At 34.6% G+C, this 25,669-nt stretch overlaps 3 protein-coding genes and 1 long non-coding RNA gene across 6 annotated transcripts; 1 reads left to right on the forward strand and 3 right to left on the reverse strand.

Moving 5' to 3' along the window:
- The first annotated feature begins 1,929 nt into the window (after positions 1-1,929).
- On the forward strand, positions 1,930-9,444 carry LOC106438438. The gene is made up of 4 exons (XR_007338146.1): positions 1,930-3,222; positions 3,427-7,471; positions 7,538-7,593; positions 9,248-9,444. It is a non-coding gene; the product is annotated as an uncharacterized LOC106438438 (long non-coding RNA).
- LOC125606889 (ruBisCO large subunit-binding protein subunit alpha, chloroplastic-like) lies at positions 9,420-12,092 on the reverse strand. 2 transcript variants are annotated; one of them, XM_048775904.1, is made up of 7 exons: positions 11,844-12,092; positions 11,497-11,668; positions 11,306-11,427; positions 11,000-11,207; positions 10,462-10,914; positions 9,919-10,370; positions 9,420-9,846 (listed from the first exon to the last, which is right to left on the reverse strand). In XM_048775904.1, the coding sequence occupies exons 1-7, from the start codon at positions 11,895-11,897 to the stop codon at positions 9,559-9,561; spliced, it is 1,749 nt and encodes a 582-aa protein (XP_048631861.1). In that variant the 5' UTR covers positions 11,898-12,092; the 3' UTR covers positions 9,420-9,558. The 2 variants fall into 2 exon arrangements, with proteins under 2 accessions (XP_048631861.1, XP_048631860.1); XM_048775903.1 differs by having other exon boundaries at positions 11,497-11,680; positions 11,844-12,019.
- Positions 12,093-13,630: 1,538 nt separating this feature from the next.
- LOC106438436 (syndetin) lies at positions 13,631-21,650 on the reverse strand. Of its 2 annotated transcripts, XM_048775901.1 has the most exons (25): positions 21,181-21,650; positions 20,945-21,112; positions 20,526-20,600; positions 20,347-20,425; positions 20,172-20,236; positions 19,992-20,081; positions 19,604-19,693; positions 19,434-19,520; positions 19,267-19,350; positions 19,002-19,121; positions 18,582-18,610; positions 18,333-18,465; positions 17,203-17,730; positions 16,579-17,093; positions 16,432-16,495; positions 16,235-16,337; positions 15,913-16,103; positions 15,702-15,827; positions 15,366-15,436; positions 15,130-15,192; positions 14,802-14,874; positions 14,600-14,719; positions 14,269-14,346; positions 14,138-14,188; positions 13,631-14,059 (listed from the first exon to the last, which is right to left on the reverse strand). In XM_048775901.1, exons 1-25 carry the CDS (start codon positions 21,436-21,438, stop codon positions 13,946-13,948), a joined length of 3,375 nt encoding a protein of 1,124 aa, XP_048631858.1. In that variant the 5' UTR covers positions 21,439-21,650; the 3' UTR covers positions 13,631-13,945. The 2 variants fall into 2 exon arrangements, with proteins under 2 accessions (XP_048631858.1, XP_048631859.1); XM_048775902.1 differs by lacking the exons at positions 20,945-21,112; positions 21,181-21,650 and having other exon boundaries at positions 20,172-20,231.
- Positions 21,651-23,097: 1,447 nt separating this feature from the next.
- On the reverse strand, positions 23,098-24,109 carry LOC106443722 (60S acidic ribosomal protein P2-1). The gene is made up of 4 exons (XM_013885273.3): positions 23,959-24,109; positions 23,799-23,889; positions 23,356-23,585; positions 23,098-23,270 (listed from the first exon to the last, which is right to left on the reverse strand). Exons 2-4 carry the CDS (start codon positions 23,884-23,886, stop codon positions 23,244-23,246), a joined length of 345 nt encoding a protein of 114 aa, XP_013740727.1. The 5' UTR covers positions 23,887-23,889; positions 23,959-24,109; the 3' UTR covers positions 23,098-23,243.
- Positions 24,110-25,669: the final 1,560 nt, after the last annotated feature.

The raw sequence follows: 25,669 nt of genomic DNA on the forward strand, positions 1-25,669 counted from the left end.
AACAAAAATCTAATTTTATCTCTCTAAAATTCTATATCCTCTCCAAACTTTATGACACAAAACTTTATATAAACTGCTCATCTCTTTCTTTTATGTATTTCTTACAATTTTTTTTGCATATTTTTCATTATGTGGTTTTGCTTGTAAAAAGGTAGATCTGTAGATTTTTGAAGTTTATTTTTGTTTTATTGTGTGTCAAATTCGAATAAAACTATATATTTAATTTAATGTGATTGTTTACTTATTATTTAAACTTGAAAACTTTTATCTTTGACAATTTTCTCTGTTATGAACTAATTTTCAACGTTTTGGATATAGAATTTTTCAAGACTAAGGGCAATATATCATACTTCATTAATAGATGTGATTAGTAGAATTCACTCGAACTAGTCTGCAAAAGCTGGTAAGATTTCATTTTTACCAAAAAAAAATTGTGTGTTAGATCCAAATAAAGTTATTTATTCAAGTCATTTTGATTGTTTCTTATTATTTTAGCTTTAAAGTTCTGTCTTCTTTCATGGTTTCATCTCTCCCTCTAAAAAGTAAGATATAGATCTTTAGATTTTAGATATTTTTATTTGTTTTTTGTGTGTTTATATCTGAAAAAAAATATTTATTCAAACTCAATGTGATTATATGTTTTCGTTATTTTTTTCCAAAAATTACTAGAGTTCGAACAATATTTTATATTCAAATTGTTCTTATCGTTTTTTGGATATGCAGATTCTTTAGACCTTCAAAATTTTCAGATATGAATTTGATGCAGTAGAATTTATTAGCAGACCTCATTAGTACATTTCGTTAGCAGCTTTCGGGCAAACTTTATATGTTGACTTCATATAAGTTATCAATATAATAAATAATTAAGAAAACTCCAAAAAAATCTTTTGAGCTATATATTTTAAAATCATATTTATTTTGTAATAAATTATTTCCATAAAATATTTGATTGTAAATTATTCTTGATGCAATATTATCTAACTTGTATGTGTTTTGGAGTCTTGTAGTTTAAAATTTTGTAAGATACTATTAAACATCAACTTTATATGTTATGTTAGAGTGAAAAATTAAAAGGATATAATGACATTTTTGTAAATAGTTGATATGTTAGAGTGGAAATGTCAAAATTTTTTTCTCTACTTTACTATTTTTCAAGTATGTGAATTTCTTTCTATGAAATGGAAAGGAGATTATATCTAAAAATGCTTCAAAAAACAAATGCTTATGGAAGAATCTCCAAAAACGATAAATAAATACCCTTACATACAAAGTAAGATCCACATTCTCTAGGAAAATTTTAATTTTATCACAAGTTTGAAATTACTTTTAAATGATAAATATTTTTCTAAATATTATAAATTTATGATGAAAAATTAAACTAACTCTCTTTAATCATTTATAAATTAATGTTTAATAATCATTTATAAAAGTTATAAACCCGATGCCACCCATTAATATATAGTACACCATAAAAAAATAATCACTAACCCTAAATTCAAATGTCAATGTATTTTTGATTAAAAGTATTTTGGAAAACTGCTTGCTAACTTAGAGTATTTCAAACAATATCTCAGTTCTCTACTATACTCAATAATGTAAGATTCAAACTTCTATGAATAATAAGTACCACTGGAAACACAGTATACTAAAACTAGGAGGCCAAGTTCAAATTTACCGAAACTCGAATAATAGTCGATTATTTTAAACTATGCAATATACCTGAACATTTTGTTGGTTACAGAAATACGAAAAATAATTCAGTTGTCCTTTTTATTTTTGCAAGATGATGTAATAAAAATGTTTTAGAGAATCAGTTTGCGAATAAGTTTCTTAAAAAAAATCTATGACCGTCTTTTTACTGTTATCTTTTACTATCCATGAACAGTAAATCTTTTACTATCCATGGACAGTAAACTTTTGACCACTTGTAAATTGAACCAGTAAAAACTTTATTTATCTTCTATTTGCATCCAATAATTAGTTTGCTCAAAAGAAAATAAGTTGGAATGTAAACAAAAAAAGAAGAAGTGGGAAAGTGGGATATTCCATCACAAGGTGGACTCCAAGACGGTAGCGCCCCTTCTGCCAATCCACTCTCTACCCAACATTTTTTTCTTGTTAATATTATATCTTATGCCCATTAAACCAATCCAGAAAATTAACATTTTGTCACAAGTATAAAGCATACATTATATAATTTATTTATTTATTTTATATACACACACACTTCTCTTGTATATTCACACAAAGATGTATGCTTTCTCTTTGTCTCTCCTCTCTCCTCTCTCTCCATCTCTCTGTTTTAGATCTCATCAGGTCTTCTCTGCTTAGTATTTGGCTTCCACGATCTGGTAACATGTAATATATACGTCATACTTTTTTTTGCAAATCAAAATTTGTGTTGTTTTGTTTCATTTTACTGTTTTAGCTGTATATAATACCAAGTTCAGACTTCAGAGTATTCAAGATTTTTCATTCTCCTCTCTCTCTTAGGGTTTCGCTTCTTCTGTTTTTTTTTTCTTTTTTTGGTCTGGTTCCAATTAAGTAGAAGAGAGTAAAATAGACGTAATTACTTTACATCTCATCCAATCATAACAAGCCATCTCAACTATTCCACAATCTTTATCCTCCTATATATACATATATATACAGATATATAGTATATACGATTTGCAGGGTCTATAAATAAGGAGGCTAAGTATTAACTATTTAGAGAAATATGTCAGTGTTAGTCATCAAGTTTGAGTTTGTGAGGCAAAAGATTACGTACGAGAAGACTGTTAGACGAAACTGAAGACTAATTTCCGGAGCCACGGTCGTTGTTTGCTGCTGTGGCATCATCAAGATTCACATCCGTTGATGGACGGTGGTGGTTCACTCTACCCAAAGTTCTCTTGTGAAAATGGGAATCTTGATGATGCTGCATCGGTAATCAACGGCTATCCTTTTCCTCTCTCTTTTTATTAAATTAGTTTTTAATCGATCCAGATCTTCTTCAGGTAGGTCTTGTCTGCTTGAATTCTTTTTTTGCTTTATTCTTTTTTATGTTAACCTATTCTCTCCACATATAGCTTTTTGATACATAAAGATCTGACCAGAATCTCAAGTTTTTCGCAGTAATTTTCATCTTGCGCTTCCTTTCACACAATATACGAGTGGATCCACGAGTTTTCTTCTATCCATAGGTGAACAAGAGTCATATCACCAATTGATCTAATTAAGGTAATTATGTTATTGCCAATCTCAGCTTGGATTTCCCCAACATCAAAATATTCTTTCTTTAATAAAAAACAATAAAAATGGTAATGATATTGGAAGTTGAGATAATATAAAAGGGTCTATATGAAAGTATTGGTTTCTAGCAAAGAAAGGTTTCCAAGATACACTGTCAATTTTACTCTCTCTTTTGTTTGTGTGATTCTATAGCTGCTCTGTTCGGTAAAAGTTGTTGTGGAAAAGCTTCTTTGAAGCGCATGAAGCTGTTTCTTCTTATCATGACCAGATCCCCTCTGGTGTGATGATGGAGGTCCGGATCTGTTCGATCGACGGTCGTGGCTAGCCCTCTTGTCTTCTGGTTATCACTGTTCCTGTTTTGTTCTCCTTGTTTCTCGGCTTTCTTAGATGTGTTGGTCAAATGTGCTCTTGTTATATCTGGGCTGTGTTATCTCAATCCGTACTATGCTGTACGGTAGATCCCTCTTTTTTTTAAGGATATTGCCATGCTTCTGGCTACGATTCTTCTGCATGGTTTAGCTGCGTTCTACTCAAGCCACTATTGTGGATAACAGAAGAGCAAGCAGTGTGAAGTAAAATTTACTCTAGACATGGTTTTGATCGATGTTTTGCAGCAAAAGAATCCAAAAATAGTCCTTCCAGGTCATTTTGGACTGCATCAGTTCTAGATGGAGATTCACTCATCTTTTCCAGAGGATGCCATGTTTTGTTTTCAAATTATCGTCATCTGTGTTGCTGCCCGTCTTCACCGTTTGTTGTGCGTGAATTCCTCTTGACGATCTTTAGAAAAGCTTGGATTCTTAGCATAGTATTAGCAATGGATGTTGGTATAATTTCAATTTCTGTGTTAGGATTGGAAAAGATCATTGTACTCACTTTGTGGTTCAATTCTAGTTTGTAATCCTTTGACAAAAAAAAAAGATACACTGTCAATTCTTTTTTTTTTTGTTGGTTGGTGTTAGCTAATACATTCAAACTGAGAATCAAAAAGGAACTTGTTGGTGGACCTTACTCATTGTAGATCGATTAGGCATATTCAGCCCCACCTATTTTGTCCCCTCTATTTACATACTTAGATGTTCTTCTACATATGCAAAATGGAGCAAAACTACTTTCATTTTTTTTGCTTATTTTTAATATGATAATACTAAGGTTGCCTAGTATAATCTTTATCATCATACATATATCTATATATTGATGAATTCGATTCAGACAAAACCAATCCATCGAAATGAGTTTGTGGTTTTTACTAAGAGGAAAAATCAGCTGTAGAAACATGGCATATTTATTGTCCAAATCAAACTCTAAATAATCGTCCTCTTTTTTTTTTCGGTTTAAAACGTAGTACATGTAATTATGTGTTTAGTAATGTATTAGTTATGTCATGGAGATTTTGTGTCTCCCTCGGCACACATTTAGTTATTCGAAAAATAAATAATATCATTTGAGGCATATCTATCATTATAAATCAAATGGTTTGGAACATGCCAGAGCTTTAGAACGGATTGCAAGGATATAATTGCCATGATTAAAGAATTTCATGTTTGGCCAAGCTTTGTAACATAATTAGAGAGGATAGAGACTCTGTAGATATGCTTCTCGGATTTCAATCCACGAGCGCAAAATCATATTTTTGATTCTCTAGCTAGAATTGCGCGGTCTTTCAATAAAAAACTTTATTTTATTGGTTGTTCTATTCCGGTCTGGTTATCCAGACCACATCAAGTTTGAGTAATAGAACAACCGTTCGTTGTAAAAAAAAAATCAAATGGTTTTTGATAAATAGGATGACCTAATAAACTGCATCCAGTTATCACGGTACATAAGTGTAGCGAAATTATTCTATCTCATTCTTGTAATGCTCCATGACCACCATTTACAGATTATGATGATCTTTAATAAGCCAGACAGACCAGTATATTTTCATTATCTTTTCTGTATTAGCAATTGAAATTTTTTTTTATGAAATGTATTAATCTCCATAGTCTTTTTACATGCATATCCTATGTATTTGTTAGAACTACCAAGTGAGGATATAAGCTATACAAGCATGGTTGAGTTTATGATATGTTTTATTTGGATAGTTTCATGTGTTCTGGTTATCTTCGCATTGATCTAATAACTATTAATGCTATTAGAACATTTTATGTACAAATGCAAAGAAAAAATTCATTAGAATCTGTACGCATCTAGATCCGACAAAAATGAGATGGTATCTAATGAATGGCTTGAAGGGGTGAATATATGTGTGTGGTCCATTCCGATTGAAACTAAACGCAACGCTGGGTATGTGAGGACCATTTCTTTATACTGTGTACTTATTATTCCCAATTTTCTCAAACTTTAGGCACTTAATGTATTCGTATCACCAAATTGGCCTTTTGTACACTATTTAGAGTTTTACATGATATATTCTTTCGAGTATTTTGTATGGCTAGCAATTTTTGAAAGTAATATCCACAATTTTTGCAAATTCAAACAGTTTGTTCGACAAATATAGCACTTTAATGTCACATTATTACCTTTAGATATCAATAGTATATGATGAGACGGTTAAGTTTTTGATTTGAGAAATATATATTACTGACTACACACTCTCTTTTGTATTATCTCTTTCTGAGTCAAAATTTTCTAAATATAATTATATGATTGTTTCTCTTTCTATTTCTAGCTCTGACGATACTTTTTAAGTATAATATATTTTGGACCTGACTATGGTGGAAATGATTAAAGTTACAAAATTTATATTATCAATTAATTAGTCTTGGAACAACTTTTTTCTGTAGACGTCCCTTCTGAACATTTGGAGAATATGAGTGTGATTGGGAAACTGATCATTTTAATTCCCAAAGAATTTGAAATTGACAAATAAATTCCCCGAATCTGCATTGACTTTGCAAAATTGAACTTTTGAAAAGTCCACGTTGAACGGTTAACGGAAAACGTTAAGTCTAATTGTGTAGCCCTCTTTTAATCTTGTTCGACTTTCATGTCTTCTTCTTCCTCAAATCAAGCAACATAAACCCTAAATTATCCATTTTTTTAGCTATAGTATAAAGGTATTTTAGGAACTATTTATTATGTTTTGGAGTCTTTTAATATATTTACAGGCTCATGAGTATTTTAAAGAAAAATGATGATTTGGATGTAATTTAGAGATAAAATAAGAGGAAACTCGTAGCTGACCATCGAACCTGTCTAAGGGTTGACGATCAGAGACAAACATCGATCATGCATGCCATCGATCGACAGTGAAGCGCGCAAAACCTAGCTAGGTTTCCAGCCGGCTTAAATCCCAAGTCACGACATATTTACATAAATACTCATGGCCGACTTTTAACCTAATATTTATGTGTTCAACCATTGTTCTAGGCAACACACGCTTTCAGCAAACAACACTTAAGATTTTTAGTAGATTTGGAGAGAAGATTCAAGACTCCTTCAGAGATTTGTACTGGAACTTCAGTATTTCTAACTTTAATCTGCATTTTATTCAGTTTATGCTTTATGAATTGCTTTGCTATGTCTGAGTAATTCACTTGTTAGATTTAGAGTTCAAATAGGTTAAGAGAGATTAGCCCAAAATATAGAATTACTAAGGTGATAAATATCCTTCAACGAATTGTGATTAACGGATTTGTTCTAAAGTAGCTAACTAGATACTTGAAACTTAAGATTATGGACAACTACGACGATAGGTTCTGCACCAGAACTAATTCCTTTGAGATAGTATTGCTAGAAACAAGGGGAAGCTGATTTAGACAATACTAGTTAACATATCAATCAACTCGCTAACGCATGTTTAAGAGAATATCAATCGACGTTCTTACCATAACATCGATCGACGTTCGATCCGTATCAACAAGTGACAGCTGAGATATTGGACCGTTCCCAAACTCAGACCAATTTGCAAGTTGAAGAAGATTCGGATCCAAGCATGGATGGGCTTGTTCCTTACAAAATTCCAGTGGAGAGGGATAGGGAAAGGGAAAGGAGTCCTAAGAACAAACAAGTTGCCATTGATGGGATGAAGCTGCCTGTGGAGGAGTGGTACTGTGGATGCTTCAATAGTCAGGCTAGCGGAAGTGGTACCGATCAGGTCCATCCGCCGATGTTCAATGCTCCCGAGTTCGATGCTTTCTTCGACTCTATTGGGGCTAACTTCGATACGCTCCCGACTGATAGGGAGCCTGCCGGGTTGGACCAGTTTTTGAGAGCTTCGCGGATGTGTAACGGGGTTAGTACTCATACTTAATCAGTTTTGTTTGCCGAGTTCCCTTCTAACTCTCGAGAATTCTTGCAGTGCCTCCACATAATGAATGAAGCCCTTGCTGCGAGTCGCTTGGAAGAGTATAAATGGTATTAACCATACTATGTGTTTTGTTTGCACATGCGAGTATAATCTTTTTACGAATACTTATTATGTCATATTTTATTAATTTAAAAATCAGCATAATAAGTTATTATTTATATTTTCAAAAAGGTTTGAACAAAAAATCAAATTATTTATAGATGACAAATTTTTTCATCAAAATATATATATGCTTTGTTGTGTGAAATTTTTTAAAACACTCACATATTAAAAATATTTGAGAGAATATCTTTATTCAAATGTTTTTGCTTGATTAATATTTACTATAAATTGTTTATATCTTAATTTTTTTAAAAATTATAATAGAAAATATTATTTCCAAATAACAACCCCATACTCATAAGAATTTGTTTTTAAATATGCTTTTCAATTCTGAAAATTTTATTATATTAATTTATATCAATTATCTAATATATATAAATACAAATATAATATTATAGATATAAAATTGTTTGTAATTATATAATAAATTATATATATATACATTAAGAATATCATAAACGGGTTGGAGAGAAACTTGGCGTTTTAACTGAAAAGTTAAACACTCGCAGTATACCAATAAAATTAAGTGTTTTATCCGTGCATGTAGACATGATCATATTAAGAATATTTATTATTAAATGTTTTACTAATTATAAATACCATCATTATTTTTTAATGATTGAAAATCTTAGTTTTAGATAGCAACACAATACATATATAAGAATTATCTTGTAATTGTATAATAAATTCATTAAATAAGAAATATGTCAATGGTAATTATATATATAATAAATAAATCTAATTATCTATTAGGCTATTGAGATTTCAAAATTTCATTATTTTATACAGTTAGTAGTTTATAGAGATATTTTTGTCCATAATCTTTTAATACACCATCTTTATAATTATAAGATGTTTTCAAATCAATTATATGATCACCATGTAATACGATCACCATCACCATTGAAAAGAACTTTATGATAACATGGAATAATCTATCTTCTGATTATATTTCTTATGAATAAAATCGCTCTATTATATATAATACAAAAATAATAAAATAGTATTGATTATAATAACTTATGAACGATAGTAAAAGAATATAAATAATAATATAGATCTATTGGATTAAACTAATTTATGATCATTATAATAAATTATTCATTAATGATAATATTGACTTTAACCGTTCTAACTTTCAATTTAAGAACTCGAATGCGAAAAAATCAACCCAAATAATAGTATAGATAGATGTGGACTGCAACTAGTTAAAGAATTAAATACTCATTTTACTAATTTCTGGAATTAAAAAGGAAAATCACGACCATGTTCAAATTAACACACCTTTGTCATTTACTATTTAAAGATTTTTTTGGTAATCATAGTATTGCATAGCCAATTATTAGTTGATGTATTATTTTGTATAAACAACAGTTAGAAAATTAATTTTTTGAGATGTAGATTAAAGCCTAATATCGTTACATTTAAGTGGATGATATATTACCATGTGAAGAGATGGAATTCCATAAAATTGGATTTGGTTCTCGAGTTAATGCAGAAAGAAAGCGTAACACGCTTGATCTTATGAATCAGATAGATAGTTTCGCTAGTTAAAGGAAAGGTTAAAGAAAAGCTGAGAGGTTTGTTTTGACAATGCAGGATAAGAAGCTTTAGAGTGGAGGAATTGAGTTCTTGATGCTACAGTTTTTGATTGATTAGGGGTAATGCAAGAAGTCGCATCAAACCTAAAGTCTTGTTGCGTCTTATCACCTAAACACAGAATTAGTATTTTGAATGCAGAAACATTCCAAGTTTTATTTTGCAATCAAAATAATCAAAAAAGATAATTTATTTCTTGTTGCCGTTAAACAATCTACTCAAATCCCCATAGAAGAAAGTAAGAAAAAAAAAGAACATCGTGAGATCACTGGGGACAACATATATGACCATAAGATTATAATGTGTTTTCATTAGACCATGAGACCCTGAGGAGGAGCAGCAGCAGGAGCCTTAGGTTTGGGTTTGTCAACAACAATGGCCTGAGTGGTCAGTACCATCCCTGCAACCGATGCAGCGTTCTGAAGCGCACATCTCGTGACTTTAGCTGGATCAATCACTCCAGCTTCCAACAGATTCTCATAGGTATCAGTCATGGCGTTGTACCCTATCTCCCATTCACTGAACATAATCTTTTCCACTACCACTTCTCCTTCGATTCCAGCGTTCTGCGCAATAAGCGCAGCTGGTGCCACCAAAGCCTGAATATAAAAACACAAACCCTCATAAGGATCAAAAATCTCAAATGATCGTTAAAACTTTGGAATCTTTACCTTCTGTACTATGTCAGCTCCCAAACGTTCATCAGCATCCTCCAGCTTCTCTTTAATGGCAGGAATCACAGTGGAGAGATGCACCAAAGTGGCACCACCACCAGGAACTATACCTTCTTCGATAGCAGCAAATGTAGCGTTCTTTGCGTCCTCAATACGAAGCTTACGGTCCTCAAGCTCAGTTTCAGTCGCTGCTCCCACTTTAATGACCGCAACACCACCGGAGAGTTTAGCTATTCTCTCAGCGAGCTTCTCTGAGTCGTAGACAGAATCAGTCTCGAATAGTTCTTTCTTGAGCTGAGAGATACGAGCTTGTAACTCGTCCTTGGAAGCTGCATCTGCGATAAGCGTAGTCGAATCTTTGCTTATGGTGACTTTACGAGCAATACCCAACTGATCTATTGTTGTGTTCTCGACCAGCAAGCCCATGTCAAGGGCTTGGTACTCAGCTCCTGAAGAACATACAAACAAAGAGGAGACAAAGTTCAGAACACAACACAGAAGATCAACACAAAAGCTGTATGCATCTATCTGCATGTGTACCTGTCAAGATAGCGATATCCTGAAGCATAGCCTTTCTTCTTTCTCCAAATCCAGGAGCCTTCACGGCGACAACATTGAGGACACCACGGAGTTTGTTCACGACAAGGGTTGCTAAGGCCTCACCTGTAACATCCTCTGCAATAATCAGCAATGGAGCTCGAAGCTGAGTGGTCTTCTCCAAGATGGGGATGATGTCTTTGATTGCAGTGATCTTCTGATCAGTGATCAACACCCTTGCATTCTCAAACTCAACTAGTAGTTTCTCAGGGTTTGTAACAAACTGAGGTGAGATGTAACCTCTGTCAATCTCCATTCCTTCTTCAACTTCGACGGTGGTCTCAAAAGAGGAAGAAGATTCAATGGACAAAACACCATCAGGTCCAACTTTGTCAATGGCATCAGCAATCATTGTTCCCACAAGCTCATCATTTCCAGCTGAGATTGTAGCCACGGCTGGGAAAAAACAAAAAAACAAAAGCACAATGTTAACAAACAGTTTTAACAATCAACATTGGACTAAGAAGGAAAATGTTAGTACCTTTGATGTCACTACCACCTTTGACAGGTCTAGCTTTCTTCTCAAGCTCTTTGATCAAAGCTTGAACAGTCTTATCGATTCCCCTCTTGAGGGACACAGGATTGGCACCAGAAGTGACACTCAATAATCCGTGTTTGATTATTTCCCTAGCAAGGACAGATGCAGTTGTTGTCCCATCACCAGCTGAGTCATTAGTCTTACTAGCAACCTTTCTCCACACAACAAACGCACCAAATCAATCCACCATTAACAGAAATAACAACAAAAGTTAAAAAAAAAAAAACTCTCTCACACACACACACTAACCTCACGGATAAGCGCTGCACCTGCATTCTCCATGGCATCAGGTAACTCAATAGCCCTGGCAATGGTGACTCCGTCATTCACAACCTTGGGGCTTCCAAATTCATCCAACACAACATTTCTCCCTTGAAAAGAGATTTCAACAAGGTTAAGACAAAAGAGAGATACAACAGACATTGAGATTGTAATGATACCTCTAGGGCCAAGAGTGAGACCAACAGCATCAGCAAGCTTGTCGATGCCAGCTTGAAGAGCAGCTCTTGAGCTCTGGTCGAAAGAGATTTCCTTTACATTTGCTCTGACACTGAAACGTCTCCTGTAGCTTACTCTTTGACCTTTCTGCTGATTTCCACCACTCAGCTTTCCCTGAACACACACCCACAAGAAGGTGAAGAGAAGCTAAATTGAGAAAGGAACCATTTTTTACACCAACCCAGAAACTTAATAGAGAATGAAGTAAAATTCAAATCAAAAAGAGTGCAGCAAAACAAGTAAAGTAAGATAGAAAGTAAATGGGCTAATCTCAGACAAAGGCCTTCACCTGTCGAGAGGAGCAGAGGAGGGAGGCGGAAGAGAGAGCGTTACTGGACGCCATTATTCAGACCGGAGCGAAGGTGAACGTTTGTGGATAAGGAAATAATTTTAGTGTAGAACGAAAGTGAGGAAGAAAGGGTTAGGGTTTAGAGATATATGGAGAAAGGGTCAAGAAGAAGATTCTTTTGTCTTTCCTTAAGAGAATCGTTGATTTGAAAACGGCTTTTCACCTACTTTCTGTTCTTTTCAACGGCCTGTTTTGTTTCTCTGTTTGTGGCCCAAAACGCAAAACCAGTCTTATTATTTCATTAGAGAAGGCCTTTTTCGACTCTAAGAATCCCCATCAACAAACTTATATGTTGGTTGTCTTTTTCTTTAAACTCAAGATATTTAATTAACACTTGTAAGTTTTTAAAAAGAGTTGTTACGTTTACCACCAACTGAAAAACGAATAGCTTGCAAGCATATTGTATTAACCATCCCATACAATACTCAAAGTAGCTTCTGTGACTTTACTATAGTGCCCTGACCGTTCATTACTAATGGGCCACTCGCCGTTCACTCGGTCTGTGGACCCTTCCCATTCGATGGACAGTGCATTATTTTTTTCAGGCCTCGTAATCATTGTTTATTGTTCCTGCAATCATCACTCGATCTTTCTCCGTCATTTAGCCTCAATTATATGGTATCAAGAATCACTTTCCAATAGGTAATTCATCATTTCACTACTCCACTCCAAACATTCTTAACTCTAGAGTTTTAAATAGATGTGTGACGGAAAAAGTAAGTCAACTTTGATAACATAAGTAGTCAAATCAATTTTCTTCATATATCACAACTCAGAATGTTACATTTAGATTATGGAGCCTCATGACAATAACTAAACTGGGGCGTGTAAGACCCCACATGACAATAATTAATAGGAATAATAATTCAAAATACATAAAAAATTTTCGTAAAAAAATATTAAGATTGCATACCAATTTTCGAACTTTGACAGTGTATCTGTAGCAGATTATTTAAAAACAACACCATCTATAATAAGAAAGTTTGTATAATCTATAGTTATTAATTTTTTATTAAAATATTAATACTTAGAAATAAAATTAATTTGCTAATATTACTTATAGAATTGGATTAGTAAAAAACATATTGTGAATACTTTTCTCAGATATTTTGTAAAGATTTTAATTTTTTTCTTATTAACCTGGGAAAACCTCAGACTAATCTCCAAAAAAAAGGTGCAGCATACATATAGACTTTTTCTCCGGACCTTCAAATGCGCCTTATAACATGGGTCCATATTCGTCTTAAGTGACCAAGATATTTTGAGATATTTCTTTTTGAAATAAAATTATTTCATCTAAAAATTAGAATAAATATGATTAGTTAAAGAACAAGTGAACAAAATAATAATTGTTGATGAAAATACTTTTATTTCATTGATATGACCCATGTATAATAATTAACATTAACATAATACATACTCCCTCTGTTTTTTAAAGATGAATGTTTTAGGATTTTCACACTTATTAAGAAACCATATTAAAACTTAGTTATTAATGCATAGTTTTTTGTAACTTTATATTTCTTATATTTTTAAACCAATAGGATTAAAAGAAATGTAATTAATATTTTTGAAACACATAATTTTTTATTATTAGTTGACAAAATATGCTTCGAAAACATGAAAAATACATCTTTTGGAAACAAAATATTTTTCTAGAACATCCATCTTTAAAAAACAGAGGGAGTATATGTTTACTTCTCACATAATATTATAGAAATAGTCGATAAGATAACAAAAAGAATGAAACAAAACTGAAGATGGTAATGTTCATAATCACAAAATGGTTTCACTTGTTAGTGGCTAAAATGGTTTTGCACCATATAGTCGAGATTAAGGATTTGACAATACAGGGCGTAGGGCGAAATGTGTGTGTTACAGTCTCTTCAGGACTGTACAACTTCAGGAGGATCTTTAACACAAAGCCATAAGCAACGACAGTAATCAAGAAGAGCCTTTCCTGAAATTTACAGCACTCGATACATGTAAATATTACTCGCTGTTGCTGGAAGTTGTAGAAGCTTGCTTCTAAATTTAGATCTCTACGCAGCAGCTGATTCAATCTTCTCCACTACTTCTAGCCGCGTTTTCCTCTTCCAGCCTTTCATGGTGGCTACTAAAGTCACAAGTCCTACGACCTGTCCTTTTGTATATTCCTGTATATTTATCATTGTTTACACATTTTCATCAAATCTTATATCCATTAAAAAGAAAAGGAAGATTTGTTTGCTTACCGGATGACCCCTTGCCCAGTGGACATACTCCGTCTCTGGTAGATAGTATGCCTACAAAAATGAGTGTTGATTTCGGTTTTAAATGTGGGCACATCAGTCTGCAATACCATATAAGTCACTGTTTTGCTTACCTTGATAAATGTGTCCACTATCTGTAACTTGGGTTTCACATTTGTTGGCACAAAGTGTTGTAGCCCGTTTATTAGAACCTACAAAACAATAGATAGTGTCAATCAGAATATATCCCTATCTGATGCAATTTATCATTTATCTCATCAACAAAGACTAAAGGTTTGTCCTATCATGACTATCTTTCCAGATGCATTGTTTATTGATATTGTATATCAGTATCAGAATGTGTTTAAAGGTTAACTGATACTTCCATTCTTTCGTGTACACAATTCTTGATGTTGTGTAGAAGAAACTACAATGGAAAACAAAGCAAACAAAGAGGCAAAGTACCTGAATATCTAATGACATGAGAGCACGTCCTTCATCGGTGCATCTTTTTATTCGAGATAGACCTTCCACCAGCGTCTCCGCAAATATTTCAACTCCATATTCCAGTAGGAGGTTTTGGACCTATATACTCGAAAAAAAGTTCAAAGTTTGGTAAGAAAATGTAATCAACTCCTAGAATTGATGAGGTCAGAGAGTCATTTACTTCCTGTGGAATGCCTCCGTGAGCAAGCCTTGTTTTGTAGTGTTTGAATTCCCCAAGCATCAAATCAACATACCTGTTTGTTCAAATAGTTAAAAGTACATATAAGATGGCAGCGTACTAATGAATAGTCAGAATCTGTTCTAAGAGCATCAACACCGTGTGCTGAATATCTAAAACTTAACTCAGCTAATAAGTACAACATGAGCACTCTAAAAGAATACTTCTGTAAGACTATGAACATCAATATAGTTGAGTATGTCACGAATTAATTAAAGTTGCAAGTACAAATTTGGAGGAGCAAATGGAGTAACAGAAGGAAGTAACAAACCCATTATGCTCCACTCCAAGCTCCTTGACTTCCCATTTAGAATTAGCAATCCGGTCAACATATCTGCAAAATCAATTAAAGGTTAATGGACATACATACCCCCAATGAGAACAAACAATATAAACCATACCGATTGAATTAATAGTTATATAACAGTTTTAAGAATCCAGAGTTCAGTAAGAATAAGAACAGAAGACAACCCACTAATAACTTTCTTAATTAGACTGGCAATTTACCCATTAACATGCAGCAGGATCCTCGCAGTTGTCCTGTGTAAGTGCTCTGTCAGATCAGGTACGGAACCAACCTGATGAATCATTCCACTTAATGCAACTCTTTCAAATATATTTGATATCACACTTATTGTATATATTTAAGAAGTTTTTATAACAAAGGAATGCAATGAAACTACTTATGATCATCCTTCAGAATCCATTATTTTTAAAGAGGCAAGAGACTACTGGATGATGCTACAGAGGTCTATCTATAATCAGACTGTATGCAATGTTGTCAATAGCACAGCCACATAAGGCAATAGTTTATAAGGAATCAAAACTGAAAGCGTCACATACCAGTTGACCAAAGAAGTCTTCAACCAAAGAGCCATTTCTTGACATAAGCATCGATTGAAGATGAGCCTTTGATTTATGCAATATTCGAGCCACAAGAGAAACAGTGTCCACTGCAGCACATCTTTCCTGCAAGCAATAAGGAACCTTTTTATAATCTACTACTCCACAGAAAACAACACTGATCATAGTTTTCAGGTCCCCCACGGTGTACCTTGAGACTAAAAGATATGCCTGATACGTGACCAGATGTTGTATTTAAGGGACTTGATGGAGTCACGTCCGCAAGACTATGAACTGTGTTGGGAAAAGCAAGTGAAGAAGCTGGAGATGATGATGAAAACTGAGGTTTTATCCATTGCTCACACTCTTGTGATATCCGGGATAAGCAGCTTTTCAAACGATCTGCATTCAAAATTTTGGAATATATTCTATGTTGAGCAAAATGTAAGCTAAAACATAACCATATTGAAGCTGGTTGGGAGTAACATTATATACAAAGAGGAGCATCAAAAGGAAACGAATCAGTTACTCACGGCTGGAAGAGTTGGACACTCCTTTTCCACCTGAATTTGTATTCTCTTGACCAAATACTTGATACACGAAATAGAAAAAGACCCCAAACAATTGGCATATTCCCTACAGAATCCCAAACAGGTGTAAAACGTACTTTAGAAACGAAAAAAAGTAGTAAAGAAAATCGGCAAAAAAATCCTAGAATTTGGAATGGTACCTTAAAGAATTCGACATTAACGAGTTCAAGTTTCTGCATAAGCCTCGCGTACTTATCCATTGATCTAAGACAAAAAAACACACACAAAAGTAACCTGTTTAAAATATATATGGGAAGGCTTCAAGCATTTGCTAAACCGCATGTTACCTTAGAAGGCACAGCGACGATCCTGTTTGAGCTTTCAAATCATCATTAGTACTCAAATGTGAAGAAGAACTCCTTGATATACTACGTGTAAAACTTCGTCTTGGAAGCTGACTATCTTCATCAATATAGTCAGCATGAAGGTCTTCATTTTCATCTCCTGAAACAGGACTACCTCCATTAATGCCTTTTCTATCTCTTACCTTGGAATTCACAACGTCTGAGGAGTAGTCTTGATCTTCAGAGGCAGCTCCACTGTCTGAGGAGTAGTCTTGATCTTCTCTATAGTAAGTTAACTTTGCTGAGAAAGGGTTTCCACTTTTCAGCCAATATGAGAATCCACCACTCCTGTTCCCACTCGGATCAGTTGAGAGAGGGAATCTGGAAGAACCAGAGGCACTTCGGGAAGAAATAATAAGGGGAGCCCCATCCCCCACAAGACCAGCAAAATTTATAGCTTGCACTGTATCAGGTGGCAATCTCGTCCATGTCTCCTTCTCCAGGACCATTTTAAGCGCCTGTTAGGGAGAAAAGACAAACAAAAACTTAACCTTAATGTAGGAGAGGTGATGCATGAAAGTAACTAGGTACAATGTAGTCCAATGGGAATTGTGAAACTGAACTTACATGCATGCTTTGCCTATGAAACGCAGTGAAATAATTTTCGCATACAGCCTTTAGCTTCTCCCTAAAGTCAACAACTTCAAATCCACAGAACGCTTCCCCAGCAAGGATAAAGACGCTCAGGTCTTCATAGTTTTTAAGGAACTGATGTATACTTGTTGAAGAAGCAGCTGGGGATGAGAGCAAAACTGACACACGGCTTGTTGTGAGTTGCCATAGATTTCTTCGTCCTCTCTGCAGAGTTCCTGAAACAAAACCAGCACTCTCTTTTCGTAGATAGGACCATGGTGACTCGCCATTAGATACTGTATCTCCAGAATCCCTAGACTTGTCTATTGCACTATTAGACGCTTGCTGCACGGGACTGGAGGTTTCACTTTCAACAGACACTTCAGCAGAAATGGTAGAAGAAGGTATGCTTGCTGAACTCATGGTTGAAGAGAGACCACCACCCTGTGGGTCGCATGAGGTGTCTGTCACTGAATCAATCTTTTGGGTTGTTGCAGAACTAGTTGAGATCAAATCTTCTACCTGTTCCAGTTCAGAAGCTTAGCCCTTTATAGTGTATTAAACGAAATTGACGCTAACGTAATTAATTGAATTTCATGCTGATGACATAAAGTAAAGAACCTAAAGGAAGTTGACAATGCATAAGATACCGAGCAAAGAAGCCATCAGAGAGTAGATTTTATGACCCATTGTCCTTCAAGCAAAGGGCATAAAGTAAAAGCATCGTACTAAAATCAAAGAACTTATGGAAATTCTTGGATACTAGACAAAGAGTACTCAAAAGAGATTTTAAAAACCCACTTAAGCATATCAACTAAGACCAAGTATTAACCGAAGACTTGCATACATGATTAAATATAACTTCTGAGATCAAATGCATATCAACAAAACAAGTAAGAGTTCTACATGCTACAAAACTAAACAAACACACATGTATGCTAAGACTCTTTAATTACAGAGAGTTTTTGCTCAGACAGTAGGCTAAAAAGTCTGGACAGAGGAGTTTAAGACTAAAATCTGATAACGAATAACTAGCACTGAAACTAGAACCAGAAGCTGTTTCAAGAACCCTGTCAATAGTTACAAAATGTTAAATACAAACTCAAGTAGGGAATGGAACCTACCTTCATTTCTGGAGTGAAACTCATTATCTGATGGTACGAATATATTAATTGAAATAGCACAGCTAGTGTTCTCAAAAGACATTGTCTGAACTTGGATTCTGGTGTCTGAATACATAGATCGCTGTATGTAAGTCTGAAAATAATTTAATAAATCAGCAAGAATACTAGAACCAAAACAAAAAAGGAACCAGAAGTGAGTCTTAGATACTGTAACAGGTACCCGGAATAACTCAGGTGCATAAAACATACCTACTAAATTGGGTGGCTGCACTGTTATCCTACAACAAAAAATAAACCACAAGATCAACAACCTGATTGGTTTGATATGTAGGATGAGGTTAAAAAACAGTGCTGCATACGGCAAAGATAGCATGGAAAAGAAATCAAATAAATATTAGATTTATGTAAAAAAAATTGTAACCATCTTTAGATTTTCAAAATATAAGTGATTACCATTCAGAAAACCAAACTTGTTAAGCGTTCAATATATTTATCTAGTGTATCTGCTAGGAACAAAAGTTTACCTAAGCTACAAGAAAAAAGCTTGAGCCATACACCACCAAAATGATAAAGGAAACAATTGCACCATATACACCAGCAAGCATCCAAGCATGTACTACCTCAACATCAAGTCTACAGGACCAATAATGGAATATTTAGCTCACATACCTCCCCAACAACAGTCTTTAGCACTGAGTGGGTTTCTGAGATAACTTCTTGCATGAAGAAGCTTTGTATCTTCTCCGCAAGACCAGAGACATCACCAATCAGTGCATAAGCATCGAGGACCTGAAAGAATGAGCACATAAGCAAGTTAACAATTGCAGCTGAAGCAAATTTCTAATTTTCCGACTATTTTGAAGGCTCAAAGTTCAATGCTTTATAATTCAAATCTTGAAGGAGAGCGTTTAACATGAGGAGTTGGATTACTAACCATTATATAACTATCTTCTTTGAACTCCTGGCAAACGCCCATCAAAAGTGAATCCAGCTTATGCAGAGTTCTTCCTAACCAAACCTTAAATAGAATATGAGAAGTTTAACCGACTGACAAAAGAGAATTATGAAGACAATGTTTGGTCATGAATAAGTCAGAACTACCTCAACACCACGGGTCATCTCTTGGATAGCTGAAAACTCAGAGAGACTGTCAAGAAGCTGCAAATACTCAGACAGAACTTGAAATGCCTACACAATATGGAATGCATTTCCTGGTCACTTGTTAGTTTCATAGCATGATTTCACCATAATACTAATACAAAAGAATATACCTTGCAATAGTTTCCTTCTTCAACAAGGTCTTCAAGACTTGACTGCATTACTCTTGCATGGCGAAGATCAGTTAGTATAGGAAGCATGTCCTGCAAGTCGAGTAAATTGTTTAAACGTACATGATGTATTGATTACAAGGGTATTTAGAGAAGCAAAAAGGCATGATAGAAAATAAATCTTCACGATATTAAGGTATTATACACTTGGATCTTTGTTGATGAGGCGACAGTACACAGTACTTATGTATTTAATAAAGTATCATGTAGAATAACAGTACTGTACATAAACTTCTGAGCGTATTAATGGGAGTTTTTCAAAGCATGGATATATTTTTCAAGTAAACTGATTACAGAAACGATCAGCGGACTAGATAACTGGAATAAATACCAGAAGAGCTTGCTTCTTTTTGGAATGAGTGTGTACAATAAGATCTCTTGAAGCCTCATTCATAGAAGAAGTCAAATTCCTTCTTCCATTCTGGCAGTAACATCAAAGTCAAATTAGCTATAGGCAAGATAGAAAAACCGAAACCACTGTATATTAAGGAACAGAACATGAACACCTTACCTTGCAGATGACATTTGCAATCTTCAAATCTTTTTCCAGTTCTCTAACCAAATTCATCCCCTTCACTGGCCAAAAGTGAATATTAGTAGTATTCACAAATCCGAATGCAGACGATCCTTTCACTCAACATCAATTTTCTTAAAAAAGGAAGTCTATTCAATTTCAAGGTACTTACCCATTACTTCATGATGCTCCATAACATGGTGAGACAGACTTTCTGCCACTCTATCCAGCTGTACTAACCTCAGGGTGGCCTATACAACAGACAAACCTTTTAAAGTTATTAAACAAAACAATACTAAGTCAGGATAGACGCATCAGTTACTTGACAAGGAGTTAGTTAGTTAGTTATACCTGCTTCTCAAAATAAGCTAGATCACTTTGATCATCGGGCACATTCTCCAAAATATGTCTCACCGGATCAAAATCCTACATGAGAAGAAACAAGAATGGAAATGTGGCTCAGTGATAAAATTAAAGTAACCATAGTCCTGTTCGTTTGGTTGCCGCAGGTTTCGGCGTCAGCGGCAGCGGCAGCGTCAGCGGCGGCGGCAGCGTCAATGAGGACAGTTGTTGTTCGTTTCGCAGACGCTGACGCTGACGCTGCCGCTGCTGCATATTATATCGCGACCGCAGGTTTTATCGGCGTCAGCCGCAGGACGCGGCGTCAGACGCAACGAAACGAACAAGAGTTGACACAGAGTGTTGACGCTGCCGCCGGTACCTGCGGCAACCAAACGAACAGCCCTTATGAAACTATACACAACACACACCTCTTCGTAGAAGCCTTGTTCAAGCTCTTCAACGTCTTGAGGAGGAGGCCTGTTACCATATATGGAGCTAAGCTCTGTAGCGGTGGAAGAGATACTTAACCTCTGATCAGGAGGAAGGGCAGCCAAAGCACGAGCAACAGCAGCAGCAGCAGCAGCACGTGCCGGAATCTACACAGACACAATGGGGGAAGATATTTTACATTGAGAGAGTAATCAAAGAGAGAAGAGAGTAGTACCTGAGGGCGATCAGAGGAAGAAGGAGGAGAGGGTAAGAGTCCAAGGGATGAAGCGGACTTAACAGAGCTGAGGAACTTTTCGCCAACCTTGGATAAATCCATGCCTTGGCCTTGGGACAACAAGAGAGGAAGTAAGAAGAAAAGCCTAGAGCTCTCGAACCCACCACCACCACCACCACCACCCTCGCTTAGATCTCCGCCATTGAATAGGAACGGATTACCCAAAACAGAGCCGAATGGGAAGAGATTAGGCTGCATCTCATTTCATTTCAGATCATAGCTAGCCCTTGAGATATTCTAGATCAGAGAGGAAGCACAAGAATAATATCTCGATCGATGGATCTCCCGCGAAAATTAAAGACAGGAAGAGATCTAGAGATCAGGTTCGGTCTCCGTTTACGGGCAAGGAGCTTGACTTTAGAGGTGTGCTTTCTGGTTTTTTTTTTTTTTACAGTGCTCAAGGAAGGCTCTGTTTCGTCTTTGCCCAGCAAAATTATGGTTAATCCCACTTTTTCTTTTCTCTTCTGGGCCAATCCATACTAAAGTCCAAACCCAATTTTTACTAAATTTGCGATATTTTATCGCTTAAATATTTTCGTTAAATTTGCAAACAAAATTAACATTTGAAAATTATATATATCACATTTTAGAGTACACACAACTATTGATCCATTGGTTTGATATCAATTAGGAGACTAAACTTACATAATATTTTTACATAAATGCTTGAAGATCTTTATATGCTAAATCCTCTAAATACTTACATAATATTCTTAAACCAATTATTATTCATCTCTATTCGTTGATTAGACAGCCGACTTCTCCTTGCATGTCTTCCCCCCCTCATCAATCAACTGGAATTTGTAAGTTAGCAACTTACACTTTTTCTGGATGCATAGGGTCAGGATCCGTGGGGAAGGAATTGGTTTCAAAATGATCCATGAGCTCAACTAGTTCAATACCCAAATTCGTTAGTGATTTCAGTTTTGAAAGGAAGATACTACATAATGAGTTTTGCCGTTTGTAACAATCCATCTTATGTTTGAACTATTGGGAATCAGAAGATTCATTTTGGATATGAGGTAAAGGTATGGAAAGACCCTTGGATCCCTGCTATACCAGCTAGACCGGCTCATCCGTCTACTCTAGTATTCCACCCGAATATGAGAGTTAGCGATCTCATTAATCAAGTATCGAAAGAATGGGATGTTGGACTATTAGAAGATTATGTTGTCCCTGTTGATAGACCTCTCATAAGAAGTTTGGCCATAAGCTCAATTCTTCGTTGTGATACATTTTGCAGGAATTACACTAATAATGGTCAGTCACAGTTAAATTTAGATACTAAGTAATTTAAAACTTATTGAGAACTGAAGAAGAGATGGATGTTTTAGAACGCAGTATGACTAAACTTTAAACTTTTGCTTGGAAAGTAAAAGCACCTCAGAAAGGACATAAACTATGTGCTTGTAGTGAGTGTGGCGGCTGTTATTGGTTGCTACAAAAATCAAGTGAAAAAAGCAGCAGTCAGAGGTTCAAGAGTGGAAAAGGTAGAAGAATGATTCAGTAGAGTGAATGAAATAGAGTGGCTCATTCATATAGTATGAGAAACTTCGGAGTTAATACTATAAGTTCCAGACTGACTTTTTCTCTTTTAAGAACATTGAATCTTTCTGCTCTCCTTTGATCTAGCGAGTTAAATTGAAATCTTAGCTAAAGTTCTTGGCAAGTGACATTTGGTGAGTACTGTTTAGGTGTAAAGGCGGGTGGGGAACTCATATAACTTAATCAGAACAAATAACACAAAGTATTAAGTTTCTTTTGGGTGCATAGATCAGAAATCTAAAGTAGTTGGTTTTCTATAAATAATTAGTGAGGATCTTTAATATGTAAATGCTGAAGTTAAAAAGCAATAACTTGAAATAACAATGCGGATTATATTTGTGTAAAAATCTCTTGAGAATTTCAGGAATGTTTAGACACTGATCGAGTACAAACTAAGAAGCAACAACAAAAAAAATTCAAAAGGTGAAGACAAAAAATAGAAGCCAAGTAATACCGGCTTACTCGAATAGACTGAAACCCATGTCCTGCAAGAAAACAACAGAGAGTGAGCCGTCAAAATTTCACTAAATAATGTTGTAAAACTTGAGCTAGAAAGGAAGTGAAACTTACATCATCGGATTCTTCCTTCTCTTCTTTCTTCTCTTCCTTCTTGGCCTCAGCAGCAGGAGCAGCACCTCCTCCACCGCCAGCAGATGGAGCAGAAGCCATCGCAACACCACCACCGCCGCACGGGACAGAAGCTAGCTTCTCCCTTCCGACAGCAATTAGCTCAGCACAGTCTTTCCCTTTAACTTCCTTCAACAAAAGCTCAATCTGAGCATCTTCTGTTTCAGCCCCAACTGCAAAATGAAACATAAAACAAATGTCACATTCCATTACTTGTTCTTCTCCCATAACAATCAATCCCAAAAACTAATTACTAAATCAATTAACCCACTGAACACATTCTCATTACAGACCTAATTACTTATTCAATGAACTGACTATACACATTCTCATTACAAAACTTCTCACGCATCGAACTCTCTATTCACAAAAACTGAAGCACGAACCTGATCCAAGGATGTCCTTGATATCGGCACTGGTTGGAGAAGCTTTCCCGCTCAAAACGGCGAGTAAGAACGCAGCGACAACCTTCATTTTCTGAGAACACACAAGTAAGAAATAAGCTCAATAGAATGTAGTTCAAGAAGAAGGATATGAGGAGGTTACTGCGGAAGTTATTGAATGAATATCGGAGGAGGAGCTGTAGAGTTTTCGTAGACGGCGACGAAGAGGAAATGAGGTAATAAGGAAAGTGGTTTATTTATATACAGTTAGGGTTTTAGGGCGTTTGTTCTCTTCTCTCTGTCAATGTGCCCGGTTCTATATTACCGGTACACTTTCATTAGGCCCAATTATTTTCCAAGACTTTATATGGGCTCAATACAACTAGTGGAGAAGCGTTTATTTTGATACTATTTGAAAATAGGGCAATTTAGCTCCACATGCATAAAACAAGAAGTAATTAGGTGACTAGGTACAATCCGACAAAGCGGGAAAAGACTGATTTGTAATTTTATCTCACACCTCTTTACAAAGGAATCCGATTAAACCAAACCGAAACACAAACCAAATTTAATTGAAACAGAACCAAACCAAACTAATTATTGTTAATTTCAGTTGGAAAATTCTAAAACTGAATTAACCAAACCGAACGGAAGTGCCATCCCTAATAAAAACAAAAGATGTCACAGCGAGGTAGAATGGATATTTGTATAGTTTCATATGAAATTGAGAAACATATATTTAAATTAAATCATTGAAGATAAAATAGGAAAATTTAGTAATTTGATATAATTTTTAGATTGAATTTATATATTATTTTTTATTTTAATATAATGAGGACTAATTATAAAATTTATAAAAATAGCATATATTTTTATTTATTTTTTAGTGAAATTTTAAATAACATTAATTTCTAATAATATTATATTACTAATTGCAAATTAATTGATGCGTTTTTAATAATTTTTTGTATATTTGATTGATTAATGTAAATAATCAAATATACCATATTAAATAATTAATTAAATGATTTTATTATGATGTATTAACAGTAGATACAAATATTGACTATATTTTAGTAAAATATATTATACATTACGCTAGGTGACTCAAAGTTTAAAAAAAAGGAAAAAAGAAAGCAAATTTGATTAGAAAAAGGAATAAAGAAAGCAAATACAGTCCAAAACAGTTATTAGAATAACCAACTCAGCTTAATGAAAATTCAACACAAACATAATTAGAAAAGGATTAGAAAGATCTTTAAGCTTTGTTTTTTTTTCCGAAAAAGGAAAAAACAAAACATACAATATAACAAACATGATTAAAATAATCAAAATCCCCTATATATTAATTGAGGATCTTTTAAAAAGTTATAACCTGAATTTTGTAAAAATTAAAAAAAGACCCCATCCTATGTGGCAGTTGTTTAAGCCTTCTAAAATCTGACGTGGCAGAATTATAACACATTAAGAAATAGCATAGTTTATAAATTAACTCCCTAGCGAAATACAATTTTTGACATTCACATATACATAGTCTAAAAATAAGACGGCAGGTGCGCCTATGCTATGTAAAACCATAGTGTAATCAATCAGTATTATTTATTGTGTATGTTTTTCTTATCATGTAAGCATAACTATTTAATAACGTCTACGAATACATTTTATAGGGAATAAATATCAAATGTTCTCATTTTACTTCAAGTTTGTAGAAAATAGAACATGTAATTTTCTATGCATTATGTACGAAAATAAACAGACCTACATCACTTACAAAAATTATTGACAGGAACATTATCGTCAGAACATTATCGTCAGTTAATATTATCTACCTTGATTAATAAGAACATTCACCACTGTAATAGAACTATGCTACA

Source organism: Brassica napus, chromosome A3 (genome assembly GCF_020379485.1).
Source record: "Brassica napus cultivar Da-Ae chromosome A3, Da-Ae, whole genome shotgun sequence".
In the NCBI taxonomy this organism is placed as follows: Eukaryota; Viridiplantae; Streptophyta; class Magnoliopsida; order Brassicales; family Brassicaceae; genus Brassica; species Brassica napus.

Bases quoted from the DNA above. Each gene is read 5' to 3' on its own strand.
- LOC125606889 (XM_048775903.1), bottom strand. From the start codon at position 11,897: ATGGCGTCCAGTAACGCTCTCTCTTCCGCCTCCCTCCTCTGCTCCTCT. The intron at 11,681-11,843 runs GTGAAGGCCTTT...ACCTTCTTGTGG, and splicing joins TCCTCTGCTCCTCTCGACAG to GTGTGTGTTCAGGGAAAGCT. The intron at 11,428-11,496 runs GTATCATTACAA...TCTCTTTTCAAG, and splicing joins TCTCACTCTTGGCCCTAGAG to GGAGAAATGTTGTGTTGGAT.
- LOC106438436 (XM_048775901.1), bottom strand. From the start codon at position 21,438: ATGCAGCCTAATCTCTTCCCATTCGGCTCTGTTTTGGGTAATCCGTTC. The intron at 16,338-16,431 runs GTACCATTCCAA...GGGATTCTGTAG, and splicing joins TTAATGTCGAATTCTTTAAG to GGAATATGCCAATTGTTTGG. The intron at 15,193-15,365 runs GTAAATTGCCAG...TTGATTTTGCAG, and splicing joins ATCCTGCTGCATGTTAATGG to ATATGTTGACCGGATTGCTA.
- LOC106443722 (XM_013885273.3), bottom strand. From the start codon at position 23,886: ATGAAGGTTGTCGCTGCGTTCTTACTCGCCGTTTTGAGCGGGAAAGCT. The intron at 23,586-23,798 runs GTTCGTGCTTCA...TTCATTTTGCAG, and splicing joins CAAGGACATCCTTGGATCAG to TTGGGGCTGAAACAGAAGAT. The intron at 23,271-23,355 runs GTAAGTTTCACT...GTTTTCTTGCAG, and splicing joins AGAAGGAAGAATCCGATGAT to GACATGGGTTTCAGTCTATT.